A 23,637-nucleotide genomic window follows, 5' to 3' on the forward strand; every position below is an offset into this window, starting at 1 on the left:
TAAATCAATAATTAAATTAACATAGACAATACATTTAAAATTTTATTGTCAAGAAAGAGCTGCGCAACTTTCCCTCCTAGGAGGTGAGATACTCAGTGAAGACATCACACAGGTACTGATTTTGCATTCAGGGTCAAATGTCAGTTGTAGATTTTGTTGCTTTTGATCTTTACTTTGTGTTTTAAAAGTATGGCTTCAGAGTAGCAGACAAATAAACACAAAGTCTTTTCACACAAGGTTTTTTATAACCACAAGTCTGAGACACAGACACAGAGAAAGAGGAAGAACAGAAAGAGGAAGAGGAGGGTTTTACTTAGCGAGAACTGATCTCAGAGCTGGTCTGATGTCATTGAGCAGCAGGATGGAGGAAACGTCTCTGCTGTGTCTGCTCTGTAAGTTCACTCTGTGTTTTTCATGCCTCTGCTGTCTTGTTGAATGTTAAACTCTGAACTAACCTGAGTTTAATTTCTCTTTAGTTCTGATCTCACTGCTGAGCTGCACCACAAACCAAGGTCAGTAACCTTCTTCTGTCACTCTGTAAACCTGACTCACTCCTCCAGGAGACTGTGGGACATGTTTATTAAGAACATGGTGCAGCTAACTGCAAACAGACTCCTCCTCAGTCATTGTCGGTGTATCTAATCATGTTATCATATCAGTCTAAACGATTAGATGTCATATAAATGTGAGGTGCAAGAACGAAAGTGATAATTTCCCATCACTGAAAGTCAGCATAAAACAACTCACAATGTGAATTCACTCAGTGTAAAATATGTCTGATAACAATGTAATGTATGTGTCCCCTCTTCTTCCTCACAGCTCGTCTGACTGTGAGTCCCAGCAGCTCTCAGTTCTTTAAAGGAGACTTTGTGTCTCTGAGCTGTGAGGAGGACGACAGCTCTGCTGGATGGACTCTGAGGAGAAACACAAACAAACAACAGAGGACTCAGTGTGGAGATGTGTGGGGAGAAGGTGCTGGTTCTTCCTGTAACATCACTGTTTTTCCATTGGACAGTGGAGTTTACTGGTGTGAGTCCAGTGAGGGTCCCATCAGTATCATGGTTAACCTGACAGTCACTGGTAAGCTGAGTGTGTGGAGTTAGTGTTGATGAAGCTGTGTGTAAATGGATGAAATGCTGTAGTTTGTCTCTGTGTTGAGGTGGATCAGTGATCCTGCAGAGTCCTGTCCTCCCTGTGATGGAGGGAGATGACGTCACTCTGCTCTGTAAAACAAAGACCACTCCCTCCAACCTCCCAGCTGCTTTCTATAAAGATGGCTCCCTCATCAGCAATGGGTCTTCAGTTAACATGACCATCCAGCATGTTTCCAGGTCTGATGAAGGCCTCTACAAGTGTGACATCAGCGGTCATGGAGAGTCTCCATCCAGCTGGATCACTGTCACAGGTGAGGAGCTTCACTCTTATGTTACCTCTTATTTCATCCACATATTCACCTGAACAGGTGGGATTCTCTCTGCAGATAAACCTACTACCACACCTCCACCTACCACTACAACTATTCCCACCGCTCCAGATCTGACCGCTGACTCCTCACTACAGCTTGCATTCAGAATAGTCCTCCACCTGGTGGTTTTCTCTCCATATATCATCTCCACTCTCATCATGATGTCTTTATATCAATGCAGAGCCAGAGGTAACACTCTGAATCATTCACTGACAAATGAATATGCTGATGATTAAATCCTGTCTCTTCATGAATAAACAGCCGATAGATATTCTACATTTGTTTTTTGTTTTTGTTTTTTCAGGAAATGGCATCAGTGATTCAACCAAGCCCACTCTTCCTGACCAGGGATTGGATAATGAGCATGACGATGTCATCACTGATCTCACCACAGAGTATCACTTCTGAATCAGAGCTCTGTTGTGTCTCTGTGAGTCTCATAATCTTTGTCCTCTCCATCTCTGAGGGAGAGATTATTTGAATAAATGGAGTCTGATGATCATCTTTGGTTTTTTTTATTTAGATAAGCAGTAAATATTCCTGCTTAGAGGAGGAGATCATCATGTACTGTGTGTGTGCATCACTGCAGCTCTGTCACTGAAAGAAGTTTTCAGCTTATTTTACATGAAAGACATTTTCAGGTCAAATATCAGAGAAAAAGACAAAGTCATGCTACTTTCTGTTTAATTTATGTATTTTATGTTTCCACATCCTACCTGTTCACCTCACTGGAGTAGCTGGTGTCCTGATGGTTCTGACCGGAAATAAATCTACCTGTCACACACAGATGCTGTCATAGCGTTTTGGTGCCTGACTGTAAACACATGATCACATGACTCAGACTGGACTAATGCAGTTTTTGTCTTTTCACCTCTTCCTGGATCGACACAAACTGTGAATTTTTCAGTGAGCCTTGAAATCGACTCTTTCTTGTTGGTGCTTTTTTGTTATTAAAGCCACATCCTGTGAAACATTTTAAACTGCTCCAGTTGTCTGTGTCACTCTTTAGTACCTGTACCTACAGCTCATGTGGTTTGTGCTGTGATGGCCCCCTGCCCTCTTTGTCCCAACTCTTTTTGTCATAGCCTCATATGAAATGAGAGGTCCTGGGTCTGAATCCCAGGTGAGCCCCCACATTGTCACAGCCTGGCTCATAAGACCCACAGACAGTATGAAAGATCGACTGATTTTGGATCATTTAGTTTGTAGCTTCAGTTATTTCACAACAGTGTTTCTTGTTGTTGTTGTCATAAGTGATCAAATGTGTGCAACAGGGTGGAGCACGCATTAGCTGCAACATGCTACATCCATAGAAATATGAGTGAAAGTACAAATCAAATCAAAGCAGGACTGAAATCCTAATTTTTACTGTTCATGACTGTCAGACATTTCTGAGTAGGTCAGGGTCAATGTTCCAGGACCACCATATGTAAATCACATTTGATTTGATAACAAATAATTTGTTATCAAATCTCTGATTAATGAACATTTTATTTCAGATATTTAGAGACCCATTTCACACTGTTTCTTTTAAACATTATGTGGAGATAAATACTGACTCTGCCTGTGTTTTCACTGCAGTTACATTAACACAGCTCAGTTTGTGTGGTGTGGTTTCTCTGCAACACATTCAGTTGGATTTCAGTGAGATTAGAGTTCTGACGACATGGAGAGTAAACACTTAGAGCACAGGTGTCAAACTCCAGGCCTCGAGGGCCGGTGTCCTGCAGGTTTTAGATGTGTCCTTGATCCAACACAGCTGATTTAAATGGCTAAATTACCTCCTCAACGGCTGTATCCCAATCCAGGGTCTGCAGCCTTAAAGGCCGCATTTTAAGGCCGATTACGTCACAGCGGCACGACGAAGGCTGTCCCAATTCGAAGGCTGCTCAAAATGCGGCCCTCAAATGCGTCCTTCATTTCCCTGAATTTTAAGGACGTGGCGGTGTAGACTTCGTGGCCCAACATATCCCAGAATGCATAGTGCAGCGGTGGGTGTGGATAATTTTGAAAAAAAAAAACAATGAGGGGCTCCCGAAGAGTAAACTTTAAGTAAGTACTGAATATTATGTCACTTATTTATGTTCAAATGTTTAATAACATTAAAACATTACTGTTGGCCACATGTCGGCAAAGCTTTGTGACATTAGTGACGTTTGCACTAACTTGGTTTTAAAGCCTTTACTTTAAAATACACGCCGTTCAATAGCTGAGCTTAATCTTACAGAGAATGATCAAAGCTCATGTAGAAACAAACAAACAAATGAACAAAAGATTTTCTCCTTCATTTCTGTCAAACAAAGCTGTATGAAACGTTTCCAGCTGTTAGTATCATGGTTGCTAGGCAACCTGGGCAGCGCAACGGAGGCTAGACCGTCCCATTTCACAAGCCTCGCACTTCCGGCCTTAGCGGTCTTTAAGTACGCGGCCCTTGAGGATCATTGAGGCTGCGTACTTTAAGGCTGCAGACCCTGGATTGGGATACAGCCAATATGTCTTGAAGTTCTCCAGAGGCCTGGTAATGAACTGATCACTTGATTGAGGTGTGTTGACCTAGGGTGATATCTAAAACCTGCAGGACACCGGCCCTCGAGGCCTGGAGTTCGACACCCCTGACTTAGAGGATTTACAAAAACTCTGTTAGTGTGAGAGCAGAAGTGATCTGATAGCAGCTCAGCTCAGCTTCTCTGCGTCTCAGAACAGAGGACACCATCATCTATCTGCTCAATCATGTCTACACCCACCAGCCGGCGAGCACTGTGAGGGTCATATTTTTTTTGACTTCCAGTGCTTTAAACACCATCAGGCCGACCCTCCTGGGTGATATGCTAACAGCGATGCAGGTGGCTGCTTCTCTGGTGTCCTGGATTGTTGATTACCTGACAGGAAGACCACAATACAAACTACACTCTTCTTATACTACCGACACTTTATTCACTTTTAGTCACTTACAGTTATTTATTCACCTTTCAGTCACTTTACTTTTAAAACTGTGTCATTTTAAAAGTGTATATACTGTATGTTCTGTGTATTTATTATTTGTCCTTCAACATTATACTGCTCTGTTGTTTGTTAATTGCCCCTTGGGGATAAATAAAGTCTGATTCTGATTCTGAAGATGTGCGTCTTCCACAGGACAGCAACACAGGAGCACCACAAAGAACTGTCCCCCTTCCTCTTCACCCTCCACAGACTACAGCCACTGCACAGAGACCTGCCATCTTCAGAAGTTTTCTGATGACTCTGCGGTGGTTGGATGCATCAGCAGGGATGATGAGACAGAGTACCGGGCTGTGGTCGACTCCTTTGTCACGTGGTGTGAACAGAATCATCTGCAGCTCAACGTGGCAAAGACCAAGGAACTGATAGTGGACTTCAGGAAGACCAGGAAACACTTGACCCCTGTTTCAATCCAGGGGTCAATGTTGACATTGTGGAGGACTATAAATACAGAAAGAGCCAGAGTCGTCTCTATTTTTTGAGGCGGCTGAGGTCCTTCAACATCTGCCAGAAAATGCTCAGGATTTTCTACGAGTCTGTTGTGGTCAGTGCGATCCTCTATGCTGTTGCATGCTGATTGAGACTCAATAAACTCATCCACAAGGCCAGTAATGTTGTGGGGATGGAGCTGGACTCTCTTAAGGTGGTGTCGGAGAGGCGAATGTTGTCCAAGATAAAGATAATGTTGTATAACACCTCCCACCCACTCCATGATGTACTGACCAGTCACAGGAGCACGTTCAGTGAGAGACTGAGTTGACCAAAAAGCACCACTGATCGTCACAGGAAATCTTTCCTGCCTGTGGCCATCTCCCTGTACAACTCCTCCATCTAACACGCTGTAAACACTGCAATAGTTACACCCTTTTTGCACATGCTCTTCTTTCTTATTCAGATATTTATTAGTAAGTGACTTATATGCATATATATATTGTATATATTTTTACTATTTTACTTCTTGTATTGTCTGTTTTTGTTACTGTTTGTACTGAAGCTCTGTAACCCACAACATTTCCCCTACAGGGATCAATAAAGTATTCTGATTCACATCTTTAGTGTTTCCACAAGTCAGTGGTTGAAACAGAGAGAAGCTAAAGCCCAACTCAGACCTCACAGTTGACCTACATTCAGCTACAGGAAGACACAGCTGGTTTCTAACAATCTGCAAAAGTTCTGAAAAAATCATTGAATGTATTATTAATAATATATTAAATAGTTGAATTTTATTTTCTTTGTGTAAAAAGAGCTTCAAACACTCCTTACAGGAGGTCGGAGGGTCAATGAAAGCATCACACAGATGCTCATGTTGCCTTCAGGTCCTGATATCAGTTGTTGTTAATCGTTACTGTTTCAGTTTGAATCTTTAACACTTTATTTTTCCAATTTTTTTCAGTCAAAGTATGAAAGTTTCTCATAATGCTTGAGGGAGAGAAAGCCACAACACACAGTCAGTCACAGGGTGGAGGAGGAAGGTTTTACTAGATGTGACTGTGAACTTATCTCAGTGGTCTGATTATCAGGAAGCTGCGGGTCGGAGGAAACATGATCTTTAGTTCTAGGAGACTGTGAGACACATTTATTATGGTTACAAAGCCATTTCCAATGTTTTGAGATTCAGGTGAAGGACTTCACACATTAAAGTGTTATTATTTCAGTGTTTGTGTCAGCTTTTCACCCAGTGTTTAGTTGGGTCACGTTTGTGGGTTTAATACTTGTATCTGCAGAGAAAAGCACACTGATGCTCTGACATGTAACAGTGCAGAAAGAGGAAGAAAGACTCTTATCACATGTTGCATCTTTTTCTCTCCATTTTGGCCTTCGTCCGTCCACACTGAGACGGTGTTTTTGGTCAAGGAAATGCTTTTTGAAAACGCAGATAAATTTGAAAACACCGTTTTCACGTCGCAGTGCGGACTGGAAAATCCGAGGCTTTTGAAAATGATGACACATTTTAGTCATATGATGCAGTCACGTGACCAATTCAACTAAGATGGCAGATGGCATTGTACAGCAATAGGCTGTATCCCAATTCAGGGTCTGCAGCCTTAAAGGCCGCATTTTAAGGCCGATTACGTCACAGCGACGCAACGAAGGCTGTCCCAATTCAAAGGCTGCTCGAAATGCGGCCCTCAAATGCGTCCTTAATTTCCCTGAATTTTAAGGACGTGGCGGTGTAGACTTCGTGGCCCAACATATCCCAGAATGCATAGCGTGGCGGTGGGTGTGGAAATTTTGCCGAAAAAGAAAAGGCGGATGAGGGGCACCCAAAGAGTAATAAGAGTAATAAGTACTGAATATTATGTCACTTATTTATGTGCAAATGTTTAATAACGAAGATCATTAAAACATTTCTGTTGGCCACATGTCGGCAAAGTTATGTGACATTAGTGACGTGTGTACTAACTTGGTTTTAAAGCCTTTACTTTAAAATATACGCAGTTCAATAGCTGAGCTTAATCAGAGAATGATCAAAGCTCATGTAGAAACAAACAAACAAATGAACAAAAGATTTTCTCCTTCATTTCTGTCAAACAAAGCTGTATGAAACGTTTCCAGCTGTTAGTATCATGGTTGCTAGGCAACCTGGGCAGCGCAACGGAGGCTAGACCGTCCCATTTCACAAGCCTCGCACTTCCGGCCTTAGCGGTCTTTAAGTACGCGGCCCTTGAGGATCGTTGAGGCTGCGTACTTTAAGGCTGCAGACCCTGGATTGGGACACAGCCCTATTAAAGAATAATGTAAGTTTGTACATCCTCCAGATAAAACTCGGTGCTTTTCCTCAACATTTTGCCGTGACGTTTCAAAGAGCCGGAAAGTAAATAAATGGCAGACGGAAATGAGGCAGGTCAACTCCTCTTACGTTTCACGCATGCGCAGTACTGGAACATCGGGTTTTAAGTGTGGATGTAAATGACTGAAAACGATAGCGTCGATGCAGAGCGTTTTTAGACGAAAACCGTTTTCTAATTTATCTGGATTTGTGTAGACGTAGCCTAAGAGTGTAAGGAAGTGACAAAGATGTTAAAGTAACAGTCAGCACACAGAGATGTTCCTGGCTCTGCTCTCTGATCACTTCATTAAACACCACAAACTCTAAACTAATCTGAGACTCATTTCTCTTTAGTTCTGATCTCACTGCTGAGCCTCAACACAAACCAAAGTCAGTAACGTCATCATGTGACAGTCTGAAGTCATTACTACGGCAGCCAATGAGGAAGCAGGACCAGAATGTGTTCAAATTTATTGCTCAGATACTTCATGCATCTCTAATCTGACAGTTATGAAATATCAGTATAAGGATCATCGTCTTTTAGTTAATTCTGCACTTATTTGTTTGTCTGTACAGCTTTAAAAGACCAACCAAAGCTTGACAGATCACTAACTTTATGATGAACCTTCAACAAAGACTGTATGAGTAACAGTGTTAGTATATTGTATTATTTTACTTATTTACTGTAGAAAGTAACTAACTACACACAGAGATGTGTTGTGTTGTAACTGTCATCAAATTACACACTGAAAAATCCTTCATATGAACACAAATTAGAATCATAATCCTGATGCTCTGTTCTGTGATTTTGTGTTTCCTTCTTGATGAGCTGAGATCACGTGAGCGCTGCAGCAAAGCAAACTTAATGTTTATCTGACCTTTGTGCTGATAACTGAAAAACTATATTGTATCCCAAGTAACATAAATGTTTTCATGAATAAATATAGAGTGATGATTGAATGTAGGAATAATAATGTATTAACTTAACTGGCAGATTCTGAGGAGAAACACAAGATTTGTGATCTTGTGTTGTCACTGCAGGTACATGAACACAGCTCACTGTATGCAGCACATGTCTGCTTCAGACCTTCACAAACATTAACCAGGGCGTGACGTGTAGTCTGATGTTGTGCAGTTATTTAGTCTTTCGTACCACAACTCAGTGGTTGGAACAGAGAGAAGCACAAAGCAACTAAAGTTTGCACAGTTAACGTGCACTCAACTACAGGAAGACACAGTTTGTTTGGCTCAATCTGCGATATTATTAATTAAATCAATAATTACATTAATGCAGTCAATATAATTATTTCAAAGAGCTGAGAAAACATCCATTAAAAGAGGTCGGAGAGTCAGTGAAGGCATCATACAGGTACTGGTGTTGCATTCAAGGTCAACTGTCAGTCGTAGATATTGTTGCTTTTCATTCTAATTCAATATTTAGTTAAAACGTGTAAAACTTTGGTTTCAAGGAAGCAGAGAAATAAACACACAAAGTGTTTTCACACAAGGTTTTTTCTAACCACAAGTCTAAGACCCAGAGACAGACAAAGAGGAAGAGGAGGGTTTTGCTCAGTGTAACCATGAACTGATCTCAGTGTTGGTCTGATGTCATTGAGCAGCAGGATGGAGGAAACGTCTCTGCTGTGTCTGCTCTGTAAGTTCACTCTGTGTTTTTCATGCCTCTGCTGTCTTGTTGAATGTTAAACTCTGAACTAACCTGAGTTTAATTTCTCTTTAGTTCTGATCTCACTGCTCAGCTGCACCACAAACCAAGGTCAGTAACCTTCTTCTGTCACTCTGTAAACCTGACTCACTCCTCCAGGAGACTGTGCGACACAACTTTACATAATACGTTTATGTATCCTCTCCTCCTCCTCACAGCTCGTCTGACTGTGAGTTCCAGCAGCTCTCAGTTCTTTGAATATGACTTTGTGTCTCTGAGCTGTGAGGAGGACGACAGCTCTGCTGGATGGACTCTGAGGAGAAACACAAGCAAACAACAGAGGACTCAGTGTGGAGATGGATGGGGAAAACCAGCCGGTTCTTCATGTAACATCACTGTTTTCCCACTGGACAGTGGGGTTTACTGGTGTGAGTCCAGAGAGGGTCCCATCAGTAACATGGTTAACCTGACAGTCACTGGTAAGCTGAGTGTGTGGAGTTAGTGTTGATGAAGCTGTGTGTAAATGGATGAAATGCTGTAGTTTGTCTCTGTGTTGAGGTGGATCAGTGATCCTGCAGAGTCCTGTCCTCCCTGTGATGGAGGGTGATGACGTCACTCTGCTCTGTAAAACAAAGACCACTCCCTCCAACCTCCCAGCTGCTTTCTATAAAGATGGCTCCCTCATCAGGAAGCAGCCTACAGGTCACATGACCATCCAGCATGTTTCCAGGTCTGATGAAGGCCTCTACAAGTGTGACATCAGCGGTCATGGAGAGTCTCCATCCAGCTGGATCACTGTCACAGGTGAGGAGCTTCACTCTGATTTCACCTCTTATTTCACATATTCACCTGAACAGGTGGGATTCTCTCTACAGAAAAACCTACTACCACACCACCACCCACCTCTACACCACCTCCCACTCCATCAACTCCGCGTCCTGACTTATTCTCACCTGAGCTTGTAGTTATCCACCTGGTGGTGTTCTGTCCATACTTTATCTCCACTCTCCTTGTCGTGTCTTTATGTCGACAGAGAACTAAAGGTAACACTTTGAATCGTTCTCTGATTAATCAATATGCAGAATTCTCTATAAATTAACGGCTGAAACACTTCTTACATTTTTGCAGGAAATAACATTCGTGTCTCAATCCTGCCCACTCAGCCTGATCAGGGACTGGATGATCATTATGATGTCATCAACGATGTCACTACAGAGTATCACTTCTGAATCAGAGCTCTGTTGTGTCTCTGTGAGTCTCAGTAACTTTGTCCATCTCTGATGTGGAGATTATTTGAATAAATGGACTCAGATGTTCATCTCTCAAATTTTTTTCTGTAGATAACCAGTAAATATTCATTCTCAAAGGAAAAGATCCGTCATGTACTGTGTGCACCACTGAAGCTCTGTCACCTATTATTGTACAAACCATTACATTTATTTCTGTTTCCGACCTGTCTTCCCAATGTGATGTTTGTGCAATGTATGTATGGTTGGAAGGGGGTCAAATTTTCAACGCAGGTATGTGTAACATGCATGTGACAAATAAAGGCCTGACTGATTGATTCACCGATTGATATAATGTCCCATAATGGAGATTTCTTTTCACTGTTGTCGTGTCCACTGTGGGGACATTTTATGAAATAACATTTTACAGAAACATTAGTTTGAACTTCCTTCTTTGAGAGCATCACTAGAACTTGTTGTGGAAATGTTCCCTGGTAGCAGGATTGTTGGACGATCAGTGTGGATCATGGATTCTGTCAGGTACTCCGACAGACCAGACACATGCATGTCAGGTTATTCTACTCATTCTCAAACCACCTTAAACCACACTATGGAAACCTGAAACCTGAAAAAGGTTTCACAGGAATCTTTCCAGAGCTCATCCTGTTTTTTTGGGAATAACATAAAAACTTGCAGTAAGAAAAGTTGCTAAAAGATAAAGTAGTTCTAATAAAGTTGTAGAGAAAACATTTTCTAGCAGACTCAGATAATTATCTTCATTCAAAGTTGACCCACCATTGCATCTCCTGATTATTTACTGTCCGGCCTTTCTCAGCAAACAGTGAGCCAGGTGTTAATCCAGTGGGACAGTGAGCACGTAAAGCATAAAGACCACCGGCAGGCAGAAATGTACTGCTGCCTCCATGCACAGGCCTGAGCTGAATTCTCCTGTGATGACATCCAAAGAAGATACATAAGAAATGTTCTGCACACCTGTACTCCAGAGAATTAAGTAAATAGTGAACCATGTCAATAATCAGTTTTGCTGGTTTCCATATTTATTTATATGAATAATTAAATGATAAATGTAAAATAAATAACTTGATGCATGCTCAGTCATCCAGGTAAGTAAATCTCCAAAAGGTTAATTCTGTTCATCTGGACGTAGCGTTTTGTGGGAGAAATGTTTCGTCATTCATCCAAGTGACTTCTTCAGTCTCAGCTGACTGCAAGTTTCCCCAAATCTTATAAACAGTACATTTGCATAATGACTGAAACCAGCCCACCGAAGGAACAATGGGCTGTGAGGTCAGTTCCTTAATCTTAATTATGCAAATTCTCATGATCATTGATCAACAACCACTGACCAAAACCCACTGGAAAAGGTATATATAAATCTTATATTTCTCGTTTGGCTCTCGGCGAAGGCAGTCACACTTTTCTCCTCTCCTTCCCCTTATCTTCCCTGCTTAGCCTCTTGTGTCCTTGTCTTGTCTTGTGTGTATTACTTTCCCTGGAACAGTCTCTCACAGTCTGTTTCTAAAAGCTAAAGAGAATTATGGATTTGATCAACTGGTCTCTGAATGCTATTGACACCCTTTTCTCAACGAGAAGTCTGGGCTCGGGAGAGCCCGAGTGCCCTGGAGGGACTTTCCCTGCCAGATACACGATGGACGGGTGGCAGAAATGGAGGATCGTGTGCCTGGCGGGACTGTCGATCGAGGACGCTGAAGATATCTACCTATTCGAAACCATGATAACAGGGTTCTTGCTGATCGGAGCTGGCTTGGCCCTGACTTATCGAGAATTAAGACAGCAGAACCGGCTGTTCAAACCCCCACAAGGCTGCCTGCTGGGATTGGAACGATGGGACGAGGCGCGACTTCTCAGGATGGGCTCACTGAGTGCAGCATGGTTAAGAGCTTGGAGAAGCTTACGGCTGCCGTGAATACTCAGAATAAGACCTCTGAGCGTACATTGGACTACATCAAGGAGAAGTCCACTCAGAATAACATCTCTGAGCGACAGTTAGATTACATCATGGAGCAGCTCACTGCAGTCGTGAGTTCTGAGAATCGGCTCTCTGAGCACAAGAATGACAAGACCACGGAGCACAAGTTTGATAACATCATGGAGAAGCTCGCAGCTCTCCAACGGGAGATTGAGAGACCAGTGTGTGTTAAAGAGCAGCTTTGAAATTCTCATGAGTTGTTCGCACAAAAGAAAAATCACCATTTTATTGCAGTTATCCCTTCGGCGCCAGCTGTGGGCTCAAGGCTGGAGCCGAACAAAAACACCCTGATAACGACTGTGTTGAGTCTGTTTTTCCCACTCAAGGCCACCGGGGTTGGCTGGCTGGTTTACTTAGCCTAGCAGGGCGAAGGACACTGTCTCAGCTGAACTATGGACACACACACACATACATATACACTGATATGCACACACTCATCCCCCTCCCTTTCCAAACGCCTTCGATGCTTGTTCCCTCCTGGGAACACGGCGGGTCTGAGTCCGCGCTGGAATGGTAGCGCTGGGCAGGATGGCTGCTGTGTTTGCGTCGGATGACTCCTCACCCCCCACCCGACCCTGTGGCTTGTCACGTGTTCCATAATGTTGTGCTGTGGACATTTATGTGCTTTTTTGTGCAGAGGAGTTTTTTTGTTTCCTGTTCTCATGCTGTCCTCCCAGGAGCCCAGCATGAGTAGAGGTCTCTTTTTTTCCTCTTGTACTTTCCCATTGTAGTGTACATTTCAGTGTTTTTCTTTCTGTAACGCTACCAATCTCCGCCCTGTATCCTCATGTGATGTCTGTGTTGTGTGTGTAAGGTCGGGGGGTGGGGGTGGGGTCCTATTTCACTGCAGGGCAACCTGCACGTGGCGAATAAAGCCTTGGTGATTGATTGATTATAAAGTTTGTGTCTGTCTTGTGTGAAACTTGTATGAAAAACATACAAGAGTGAAAACAGATATAAGATCCCTTGAAAAAACATATAAATGAAACTTGTATGTTTTGGATACTTACTAAAACAATATATGAAAGTAATGAGAAAGTGGCCACTTTCATGAGTAAATCATATAAGCCTTATATGATTCACTGTATGAAGTAGGCCACATCTTATGCAAGTTTTTACTATTTCTTTTCCATATGGGCAGTTACACATCTGTTTCTGTCTTAGTCGCCTGTCTGTGTTAAACAATCTTCTATTTTCTTTGTTTCTGCACTCACTTCTCTGCTCTGTGTTGTAGTTTTTAACCATCTTTGTCTCTATTTCACTGACTCGTGGAGAAATGCTGGATTCTGAATCCCATTTTACATCCTAAATTGCTCTCTAAGGATACTGAAGAGGTGATCTGCTGCCACCTGCTGGCTGCTTTAAGAAGCTACTCCTTTACACCCATCAGGAATTCTGATTAGACTTTGAATCTGTTTAATATTATATGATCTAGGATAGCCTCTTTCCCTGATGTGACCTGAAAGACTTTTCCCCTTTAGACTACAGCTCTGTCCACCTGTAGTCTAGTATAGAGGACACAGTAAGAGTTTACTGCCTTTTGTTTCAAGAGTCAATGAGAAGCTTGGGATGGACTACATGATACTAATAACAAATACTTTCTACAAAAAGAGCTTTAAAAAAGACCAATGCGTGTTCAGTGTGTGAGACAACATGTCTCTAATCTTAATGTCTTCTTTAAATGCCTGAGCTCAGCGTTTTTTCTGTCATAAGAGACCAAATAAGATGTTTAATTATTGTTTTATTTTTTTCTAATCCAGCCTGTAAATGTTTCCCTCAATTCTCTTCGGTCTGTATTATCTGGTTATTAATCAGCAGTTTTTTAAAACCCTTTCACAGTCACATGTCTCAGATTCAGATTCAGATCACTAATCAACATTTCTATGTACGAGTGATTCTTTGCTTTGGATTTTATGTTGCATTTACTGACCTTTGACCTTTTGTTGGAAGATCACTCCTTACTCGCTCCGTTTTTCAGGTCTGTGCGTTAGTAAAACTGCATGTCTGAGGACAGCACCCTGCACTCCTGGGCATTAGCCGTCTTTACTTAACTGATCACACCCTGATCTGCGTCTGCCTGGAAGGAACATACAGCTCAGTGCAGCTTCTCTGAGTTTTAAAACCTTTTCCTCCTGAAACTTCCTTCTACCAGAAAACAACACAGTCAGCACACAAACATTGATTTAACACAGTTTTTATTCATGTCTTTAAACACAATGAAATGTTTTACCACAAAGATAAAGTGGAGCTTCTCCCTCTCCTCAGCCTCTGATCACATTAAGCTAACCCAGTGCTCTCAAGATAGGAGATCTGACTTCATAAAAATACTTTTTCAAAGTCTTAAACATCATAAAATTAAAAAGTGCATAAATTATCTGTGTTAAAATCACAAGTTTTAAACCCCATTCCAGTTTCAATACAGCAGCATACATCATATCCTGTCACCTGTCAATCTGTTAAAGTTTACATAACAACATCTTTACAGCCTGATAGAAAAAAACTTTTATTTAAGTAATTAACGTAAATGTGTTCACTTGGACGTTTGCCATGTGTTACATTAAATACCTGCATTGTATTTAAAGTGGACATGAAACATTACATGTGTAAAGGTTAATTTACACCATGGAGCCCTGCTCTCAAGGACGGTCAGAGATGTAACACTGTCTGTGGAGCTGGATTTAAAACATCTTGTGTCAGTACAGAGCATGACATCACTGGGTTGGCTGATTGCTTGCAACTAATAAGACATACCAGAGTTTATGTTAGCTAAATAATGACAGAACCAATAACTCAGCAGAAAACATGGAAACTAAAACTAAAAATCAGTCTAAGGGGATGATTTTGTACTGTCGCTGTCTGCAACAATGAGTTATTTAATACTAAGAAACCAAGAATATACTGCCCACTTTCTGTCTCTTTAGCAGCAAGTGATTCTTCAACATCGGCTAGCTGAACTGAAACATGAAAATCCACCTGTTTTAAGAGTGAGGAGGAGAGCCTGTTTGAGTCAGGTACACTGTTGGTTCACAAAAGTGACTCCCTTTTACTGCTTCTCGCTTTACACTAAGTAATCTGATCTGTCACTAGTTAGCTAACATAAATGAATAGAAGTCTATTAGCCAACCAACCCAGTAACATCACCTGCTGTACTTGCACAAGATGGTGCCAAACATACTCTAAAAATAGAAACTTTATTTCCAGCTTCACAGACAGTGTTACATCTGTGAAAGCTTTTTAGAGCGTGGCTTTGTGGTGTAGATTAGCCTTTATACATGTAGCGTTTCATGTTCACTTGATGTTATCCTATTTAATGAATCCTTCCAGTAGCATGAATGTACAGTGATATAGTTTAATCCTTAATTATAATCATTTTTTCTTATTTGGATGCACAAAAAAATATCCATCAATCCATCCACCCACCCTCCATCCTCTGTCTACCAAATCATCTTTACCGTTTAGACCGTTTTTAAATGTGCACATCACACAAGACGTTCTTGTGACTTTAAGTGAATACAAATATCTTTATACAGCATCTGCTTCGATCACGCAAACATGGAGGTAAAGCTTTATCTGTGCAAAGAGTCATTTTACTGTAATAGCTACATTAATCTGACAACTTACAGGATATCTTCACATTCACAGATGAAACAGTTTTTCTTAGCATTAGCTTATAAAATATAAAGATTTGTTTACAAAACTGTAAAAACAGGACATTTTACATTATAATTCATAGAGAGGAAAACTAACTTCACCTTTAAGAGAAAACACTTAATGGAGAGAAGAAAAAAATAGTTCCATGTCTATTAATTACTTGATATAATCTGACTTCATGTGATCACATGACAAATTACTCAGCTTCTGTCATGAACTCTAACAGCTCAGGTTGAGCTGTTGTGTCTTATAACCAGCTTTGGTGTCATTACAGCCTGTCCCACACATCAACAAAAATCCCTGTCCTAGGACACACATATGATCTTTCTTTTATTATTCAGGTTTCAACACAAAGCAAAGATGACTTCAAAGTGATCACCACAGCTGCTCTACTATAGAAACATGGACAAGTAGAAACGCCAATTTCAAGTCTGACTGATCATCTCTGCCTTTGTTACCTGTTAAAGTTCAGACTCTGGCTGCTGGGCTGGGGTCAACATACACCCAGTTTCAGCAACACTCTGTGTTATTGGCTAACTTAGCGTTAGCATGCTGTCTGTGCAAATGGTTGCAAAGAGCCAAAGTTCTGTTAGCAGTATACTGCAGTTTAGCATTGCTCTGTTGTCCTTCTGTGCAAAAAATAAATAAAAGTAATGGCCACATCTCCACTGTAAACCGCTCCACCATTTTCCTACTTCATGTAGTTTCAGTTCACACATGATAGTACAAACCGTGACGCCTGCGTTTCTTATGTTTTCGGTAAATTAAAAACACACCAGCAATGATGAACATCACAGGAAGAGGCAGACCAGCTCTCAGTCCAACAAATCCATCCTCCTTCCCTCCATCCTCTGTGTGTCCTCCTGGCTGACCTGCAGGTGAGAAACAGGTGTGAGGTGTCAGCTGTCAGGTAGGTGATGAGTGAAGAACAGAACAGAATCCATTTCCTCTTCAAACTGCTGTCAGACATTATCTACTGCACTCTGATCACATCACTCAGACCAGCTGCTTTCTACAAAGTCTCATCAACAACATCTTTAGAAACAAACATCAACAACCAGGAAGCAGCTTCACCTCTGATCACACACACACTCAACTCTACTCACTCACCTGGAGGAGCAACAACTCTCAGGTAGATGCTGCTGATGGACTTCCCATCTAACAAACGACACTCATATGTTCCTGTGTCCTCAGTCTTCACATCCTTCAGAATCAAAGACACGTCTCCATCCGTCATCTGTCTGTCCTGCAGATCCACCCGGTCCTTAAAATTCGGATGCTGGTTTGCTGGATCGAGCTGCTCGTCCCGGTACAAAAGGACATATTGTGTCTTCAGGTCAGCTCTGCTCCACTCCACACCTATGATGTCGCTGTTTGGACCTCGACACGGCAGAGTGGCAGTCTGTCCAGTATCCGCTGTGATGATTTTCCGGTCTGAAAGAAGAAATAATTCAGAGCAGAGAGTTTAATGGGATCAAAGTATAGCAGCCAATCAGGAGCTAAGATACCACTCAGCGTGGGATTTTCATGTGTTTCACACAGCAGCTGAGGTAACTTTATAATCTTATGATCTTATGAGCCCCTTAAGTCCTTTTATGATTTATCTTTGAATCTAAATTGTTTATTTTCTTGTTTTCGGTGATGTTTTACTATTAAACTGTTTGGAGATTTTTCATAATCCTTCAAAGATCAGCAGGTCTCCGTCTCTGTGGGAATTCTGTGGACAGATGGATTGGGAACAGAGGGAGTTCTCATGACAGTGTTACAGTCCCCTAAAACTACAAATGCATTGGTAACAGCAAACAGTCTTTCTGTGAGCACAGCCACACCACATGTGTGGATTGTCAGAGCTCTGTCAATGCTTTCCTGCACAGCTGAAGTCCATGGCTTGCAAAAATGATCCCAAGGCCACCGGGAAATGTCCCTGTACCATCCCTGATAGAACTCAGCTCACCTGCATTGAGCTATCTGGTCTTGGGACAGGTATTAGGAGCACATCGGCCTCTGAACCCTTCCTATAGAGGTTGGCAGATCCATCCAAATATCAGTACAGTGATGATATTGGTATCAGATTGAAAATGTGTTCAGAATTTTTAATTTGAGAACGACTGAGCCCATAAATCACAACACACTGCTCACCCCAACATAATCTGCCTTTATGACTTAAAAGTATAGGTACTAGTATCTGCTATACTGACCCTATATTTACTTGATATTGGATGAATACAAGAATATGTAGTATTGCACAGCATTACTCTTTGGTAAAATCCTGTTGTAGGCTATAACATAATGTTCCAAAAAAAAGGGGGGAACAAAGTAAACTTTTGGTGGTAGTAAAAATGCACAACTTTTGCAATTAATTATCCAAAACTGGTCTAGTTTTATGCAGGTTATAGTAAAAGCTGTTTTTTTAAAATACATCAATCACTTGTAAACATGCAGTCGATATAGTCTCCACCTCCTCCTGCACACCTTAAACTCCTCCCTCAGTGACAGCGCAGAGCAACATCATCTTTTCTCCGGACCTTGTCGTGTTAATGAAAAGAAATTGTTGGGAACTGAGCCCAGCACCCCGCCGTGCGTATTTCAGAATAACTGCAAATAAATCGGGTTGCGTGCTGAGTTTTCGTGTCTCATCTCCACAGCACAGGTTAAACAGACACTAATGACACAGATATTATAGGCTCAGTATTACGGACTTTTCAGAGTAATATAAAGTGAACTTTCATACTTCATGTTGCTTTAAAACGGCTTGAGTCTCACCTGCGGAGACCAGCTGGACGCAGACAGACAGTAAACTCCAGCAGAGACACGCAGACCTGCCAGCTCTCATTTCCGTGTTCGGACTTTTCCTTCTTCAGCTTTAAAAAAAAAAACTTTAAACTTCCGTATCAATAGATCCTGGGCGTGAGATTATCTGAGTTGTACTTTATTAAAAACATTAACATTTAATGTTGTTTAAATATCCGTGCGTCTTCCGCGTCTTCCGTGATCGTGTCAACGCAAGCAGGGGCGTGGAAGCGGTGGAGGAAGAGTAGGACTACACAGGGCCCCTGAGGTGGGAGGGGTCTATCCAAACCTGAAACATTTTTTTTTTAGTTTGCATTTTTTTTTGTTTCTTAGTAATTAGTGTCATATTTAAATTTCATGAATAAATCAGTCAGGTGACTAAACTTTGATTCCTAACTAGCCGTGATAACACTAGGTGTGATGCCATTTCACCCCTTACAGATAAAAAAATGGTTTAGTCCACCCTGCTGTGGGGCGCGCAGCAGCAGCCTATCAATATGAATGCTAGTGCACACAGTGAGTCATGTCTTTAAACAAGAAAGTAAACTGAAAGAACCAAAATAAACAAACGAGCGAGAAAACAAACTGAGGAGAGTCGACTGCTAACAAAACCCCGACTTTCAGCAACCAAAGTGCAAAAAGCCGACAGAACTGCTGCCTCTCACTAAAATCAATTGATTTTGTGCATCAGAATAAGTAAAAGTTTTGTTCTTTCAGGAAACTTTCATACTTACTGTTCAGTTCTCATCCCGTCACTAAATTTAACCAACTCTGTCACGTTAAGAAAAAGGTAAAAAAATCAGTGTAGCAGAAACGTGAAAAAAAGTTTTGTTTCAGATATTTTAACTGTTACCCGGTTATCAAGGAACATCCCCACAACCTCAGTAACATCCCCACAAGACCCTCAGAATGCTGCAATCAAAACTTTTAGTCTTAACCCTTTAAAACCGGTCAGAGCCGGCATGCTCTGTTTTGAACAACTACTTTTAAATCCCGGTAGCTCTGCAACCACGTAAGCTAGCGCAATGTTTTTTTTTTTGCATATGAAACCAGAGGAGTTGTACTTACATCTTATGCCATCAGCTTGTCCTTGGTCACAGTTTCCTTCCGCATATAGCTTTGCAAAAACTGCATAAAAAGCACTTGCAGCAACAAAAACATAATATTCCAGAAACACGCTTTGCCGATCCGATCAGCTGTTCATAACACTTCCTACATTGGAATAGACGTCAGCGCGAACTATCGCATGTCCGCCATTACCTGCCCGAAACCGGAAGTGACATAATTTTCGCGGAAATGTAGTTTTTTACAATCAGGGCCTCATGAGCTTATACTGGTGTTTTAAAAGTTATGTTTGACTTTATGACTTTCTGTGTCGTTTCTGGGATGCTTAGGACTCATATTGCACTGCTGGAAATAGTTTATTTTGATGCATATGCTGCTTTTTTGCAAATTTGCACTATAATATTTATTTTTGTTTTTCCTGCAGTGTATAAAAATTGGTGTATTTCAAAAATAAAACTATGAAGACACTCAAAATAAATTTCCTGTGGTGGGAAACTATTTTGTGCAACTTTTTTGTATTTACAGTTTTGAGGGATAAGCCTCTTAAATTTCTCTAACTAGAAATATATGTTAAAAAAACAAAAACGATTTTAAATGTTTTTGTAGTTTATTGCACTTTTTTGCAATTTATGTAATTACTATGCACTTAATGTAGACATATTATTAAGATTTGGGCTATAATGGTTGTATTGATGTATAGCAACTTGAAATGCTCCCAAAAATGGCTCCACAACATGTAAAAATATAATATAAGCTCTGGCAGACTTGGTTCTATGGTAGGTCTTAAAGGGTTAATTAAACTTTTAACCTTACATGAACTTTTTTTCATTTATTCTTGGTGACAGAAACCTGGCGATGACTCCAACCTCCTTGGAGCAGTTTCAACAGGAGGCCGTTCCTTCCTGCTGCTGTCAGACTCTTTAATTCACCACCCACACATACTGAACCACAGTAAACACACCTCACTGCAAAGCGTTACTTTTTGTACACCACAACGTACATTTGCATACCTGTGCAGCTATAATACCTGTTAATTTCCCACTAACATTACTGTTAATATGACTTTCCTTTTATATTTATATCTCTGTTTCTACAATTCTTTTTATATGATTGCTGTGCTGTCTGCTGTATGTATGTATTCTGCTGCTGACAGTTTGGGATCCATAAAGTTTCTCTTATTCTGATTCTGAAATGATCATATTAAACGGTTTCTTGATAACTTCACTGTAATTTGTTTATAACATTTGTTATGATTGTGTGGCCAGGTGTTTATCCAGAGAGCAGCAGCAGAGTGAATGAGGCAGGTCCACAGATAAAGTGTAAAGACCACCAGTTCCTCTTAAGTCACATGACTTCAACTGAAGTCTTTTACAGAAGTCATGTAATTCAAAAGTCCCTGCTATCTTTACACACAGGACCATTTGGACCATTCTTAGAAAATTCTTTGTAAATGTCAGAAATGTGCTAATGTTTCCTCCCTCTGGTGTCAAAGGTCAACTTGGGCGACAGATGAAAGAGTTAGTAAGGATTTAAACAGGGTGAAGTCTCTTTGTGGACCAAATTGTGGAAATATGAAAAAAAGAAGAAGAAATGTGGACTCAGACTCTTCTTTCAAGCAATGCTGCCACTTTGAGGTATAATTTAATATTTCAAACTCTCAACTTTTCTGCAACAGCTTGGGGACGGCCTCTTCCTGTTCTAACAGTGCACAAAAGCAAGTTCCATAAAGACATGGATGATTGTGGATTAATGAGTTTGGAGTGAAAGAACTTGACTGGCCAGCACAGAGACCTGACCTCAACCCAACAGAACATCTTTGGGATCCATTAGAGTGCAGACTATAAGTCAGGCCTTCTCATCCAACATCAGTGTCTGATGCGACAAATGCACTTCTGGAGAATGATCGAATATTCCCATTAGCACTCCTAAACCTTGTGGAAATCCTACACAGAAGTGCAGAAGCTCCCATTCCTGAAAATAGTGGGACAACATTATATTAAACCATATGGATTAAGAATGAGATGCCACTTAAGTTCATATCCGAGCAAATACTTTAAAATGTATCTGGCCTGTCTTGTCTGATAATGGAACTAATCTTGTTGGTACTAAGAAAGAGACTAGGGGGAAAGAGTTGACATCAGTAAAATACCATGTTTGAGGGGAGTAAGCTAAGGGTCACTAATTCCTCTTTTACACAGCAAACAGTAGGTGACAAAGGTCTCCAAATCCTGTTCAGTGAAGCTGAAGCAATCCTTAATAAATTGCCCAGCACTTCTATATCCTGTGAACTCTTTTGATGTAGAACCTTCTACACCAAAAACTATACTTTTATTCAACCCTCAACCTGTTTTCCCTCAGCTTCCCAAGGCTGGTGGAAACAAGTACAGTGTTATGGTCCTGAGTTTGAGGACTCGGTGTTTTGTGTTTCTTTATATTCTTGTTTATTCTGCCTTGTCTTTTGTTTAGGTTTGCTATATGTTAGTGTGTTTGTTTCATGCCTGCCTGTGTTCCCTCTGTCTGTCCATGGTGTCACTGTGTCTGCTCGTGAGTCTGCCTGCCAAGTTCAGTGTCCGTTCTGGTACCCTCAACTTGCTGTGTGTTTGTAATGTCCAGTCCTCCAGCACCTCGGTATAGAGTTTTGTTTTGCTTTTGTAAGTTTTATTTTGTGAATCATTCCTCCAGCAATAAAGCTGTGTTTTCAGTTTATTCCCGTCTCCCAGAGTCCTGCAATTTTGGGTCCACCACTTCTGCTTGCCTGCCACACAGCCAACCATGACATACAGTGCCTGGCTTAAGTTACATAAAACCATTTCATCCTTGCCTTGTTGCTTTAATCTCACTCACTTTGATCTGTTCTTAAAACATTATGTTTATTGCATGAAACAGTGCTGGATGTGTTTGATGGTAATGAGGTGTCTCAGGGTAAGGGCCAACTTGAACTGGCACTACAGAAAGCTGTAGAGATGCAATTCTGGAGAAGAAATAGCTAAATGACTTCTCTGCAGCTCAGTTCAGTCCAAACAAAAGTGGTTTAAATAACGGAGACATGTTGTTCTTTAGCTTTGAGTGGTGAAAAAATGTGGCAGGTGACAATGATGGGGAAGGGGAGGATTTTTTGCCATGGTTTGTGGTTTTATGTGCTCCAGATTCTCTTTGGTGGTGGATTATTAGTTTGTGAACAACTCTTGACCAAAGCAAAACCGGCAAGGAGCTGCAAAGCCAATGTGAGCCTGATGATGACCGTGACTCTGCCTGCGAAGTTTAATAAAAGTAGATATACTCTGTACTCACTACACAGCAGGTCAGTAGGTAAACTATTAAACCCCTTTTATTGTTGCATGAAACTCAGAAATCCATAATCTCCAATTATTATCAGCCACAGCCAATTAGTGAGTGTGTAAAACAACACTGAGTGTTTGGAATCAAAATCAGCTTTATTGGCCAAGTATGTACACATAAAAGAATAAAACAGTGCCAGAAAAGGTTATGTTGACCTTATAATGTAGCAACAGCAACAAATAAATTTATTTTGCTTTTCATTTTCATCATTTTAATTTGCTGCTCTGTGAGGTCATGACAAAAAGGTTGGAAACACAGTTTTTTCCAGTTTGCAAGAAGACAAATCTTGTACCCGTCAACATGAAATATGATTGATAGTCATGAATATTTTCAGTAATTCAGTCAGTAATTTTAGTGTATCTGTGAAAAAAAGCTGAAAAACATCCCTCTGATTTATTTGAAGTGTAAGCAAAGGCACCACATTCAAGAAAAGGAAATTGGGTGGTTGTTACATTTACAGTTTACTAACTTAGAATTGGAACAAAACAATTTAATGTTTCTATGCTCAACATAATTAAATCATGTGGGCTCTGCATGAAATTCAACAACTTAATTTGATCTTGTGTAGATGACATGATACAATGTAGTAAGAATAGTTTATTGCCTGGACTTATGAAATTCACACAAGATTTCAAACCACAGGAAAATCACTGGGAT

At 40.9% G+C, this 23,637-nt stretch overlaps 2 protein-coding genes across 7 annotated transcripts; one reads left to right on the forward strand and one right to left on the reverse strand.

The window, feature by feature from the left end:
* Positions 1–343: 343 nt before the first annotated feature.
* LOC148103606 (Fc receptor-like protein 5) lies at positions 344–10,177 on the forward strand. Of its 6 annotated transcripts, none has more exons than XM_087838766.1 (6): positions 344–392; positions 477–512; positions 820–1,080; positions 9,457–9,702; positions 9,774–9,941; positions 10,027–10,177. In XM_087838766.1, the coding sequence occupies exons 1-6, from the start codon at positions 344–346 to the stop codon at positions 10,125–10,127; spliced, it is 861 nt and encodes a 286-aa protein (XP_087694892.1). In that variant the 3' UTR covers positions 10,128–10,177. The 6 variants fall into 6 exon arrangements, with proteins under 6 accessions (XP_087694892.1, XP_087694887.1, XP_087694888.1 ...); XM_087838761.1 differs by lacking the exons at positions 9,457–9,702; positions 9,774–9,941; positions 10,027–10,177 and adding exons at positions 1,160–1,405; positions 1,481–1,689; positions 1,734–1,946; XM_087838762.1 differs by lacking the exons at positions 9,457–9,702; positions 9,774–9,941; positions 10,027–10,177 and adding exons at positions 1,160–1,405; positions 1,463–1,654; positions 1,770–1,873.
* Positions 10,178–16,497: 6,320 nt separating this feature from the next.
* LOC148103607 (butyrophilin-like protein 2) lies at positions 16,498–18,775 on the reverse strand. The gene is made up of 3 exons (XM_087838900.1): positions 18,550–18,775; positions 16,897–17,220; positions 16,498–16,658 (listed from the first exon to the last, which is right to left on the reverse strand). Exons 1-3 carry the CDS (start codon positions 18,617–18,619, stop codon positions 16,498–16,500), a joined length of 555 nt encoding a protein of 184 aa, XP_087695026.1. The 5' UTR covers positions 18,620–18,775.
* Between the last annotated feature and the right edge of the window lie 4,862 nt (positions 18,776–23,637).

Source organism: Neolamprologus brichardi, chromosome 3 (genome assembly GCF_056152115.1).
Source record: "Neolamprologus brichardi isolate AB-2024 chromosome 3, ASM5615211v1, whole genome shotgun sequence".
Lineage (NCBI taxonomy): Eukaryota > Metazoa > Chordata > Actinopteri > Cichliformes > Cichlidae > Neolamprologus > Neolamprologus brichardi.

Bases quoted from the DNA above. Each gene is read 5' to 3' on its own strand.
- LOC148103606 (XM_087838761.1), top strand. From the start codon at position 344: ATGTCATTGAGCAGCAGGATGGAGGAAACGTCTCTGCTGTGTCTGCTC. The intron at 393-476 runs GTAAGTTCACTC...ATTTCTCTTTAG, and splicing joins GTCTCTGCTGTGTCTGCTCT to TTCTGATCTCACTGCTGAGC. The intron at 1,406-1,480 runs GTGAGGAGCTTC...TTCTCTCTGCAG, and splicing joins CAGCTGGATCACTGTCACAG to ATAAACCTACTACCACACCT.
- LOC148103607 (XM_087838900.1), bottom strand. From the start codon at position 18,619: ATGAGAGCTGGCAGGTCTGCGTGTCTCTGCTGGAGTTTACTGTCTGTC. The intron at 17,221-18,549 runs GTGAGACTCAAG...TTCTTCTTTCAG, and splicing joins CGTCCAGCTGGTCTCCGCAG to ACCGGAAAATCATCACAGCG. The intron at 16,659-16,896 runs GTGAGTGAGTAG...TCTCACCTGCAG, and splicing joins GAGAGTTGTTGCTCCTCCAG to GTCAGCCAGGAGGACACACA.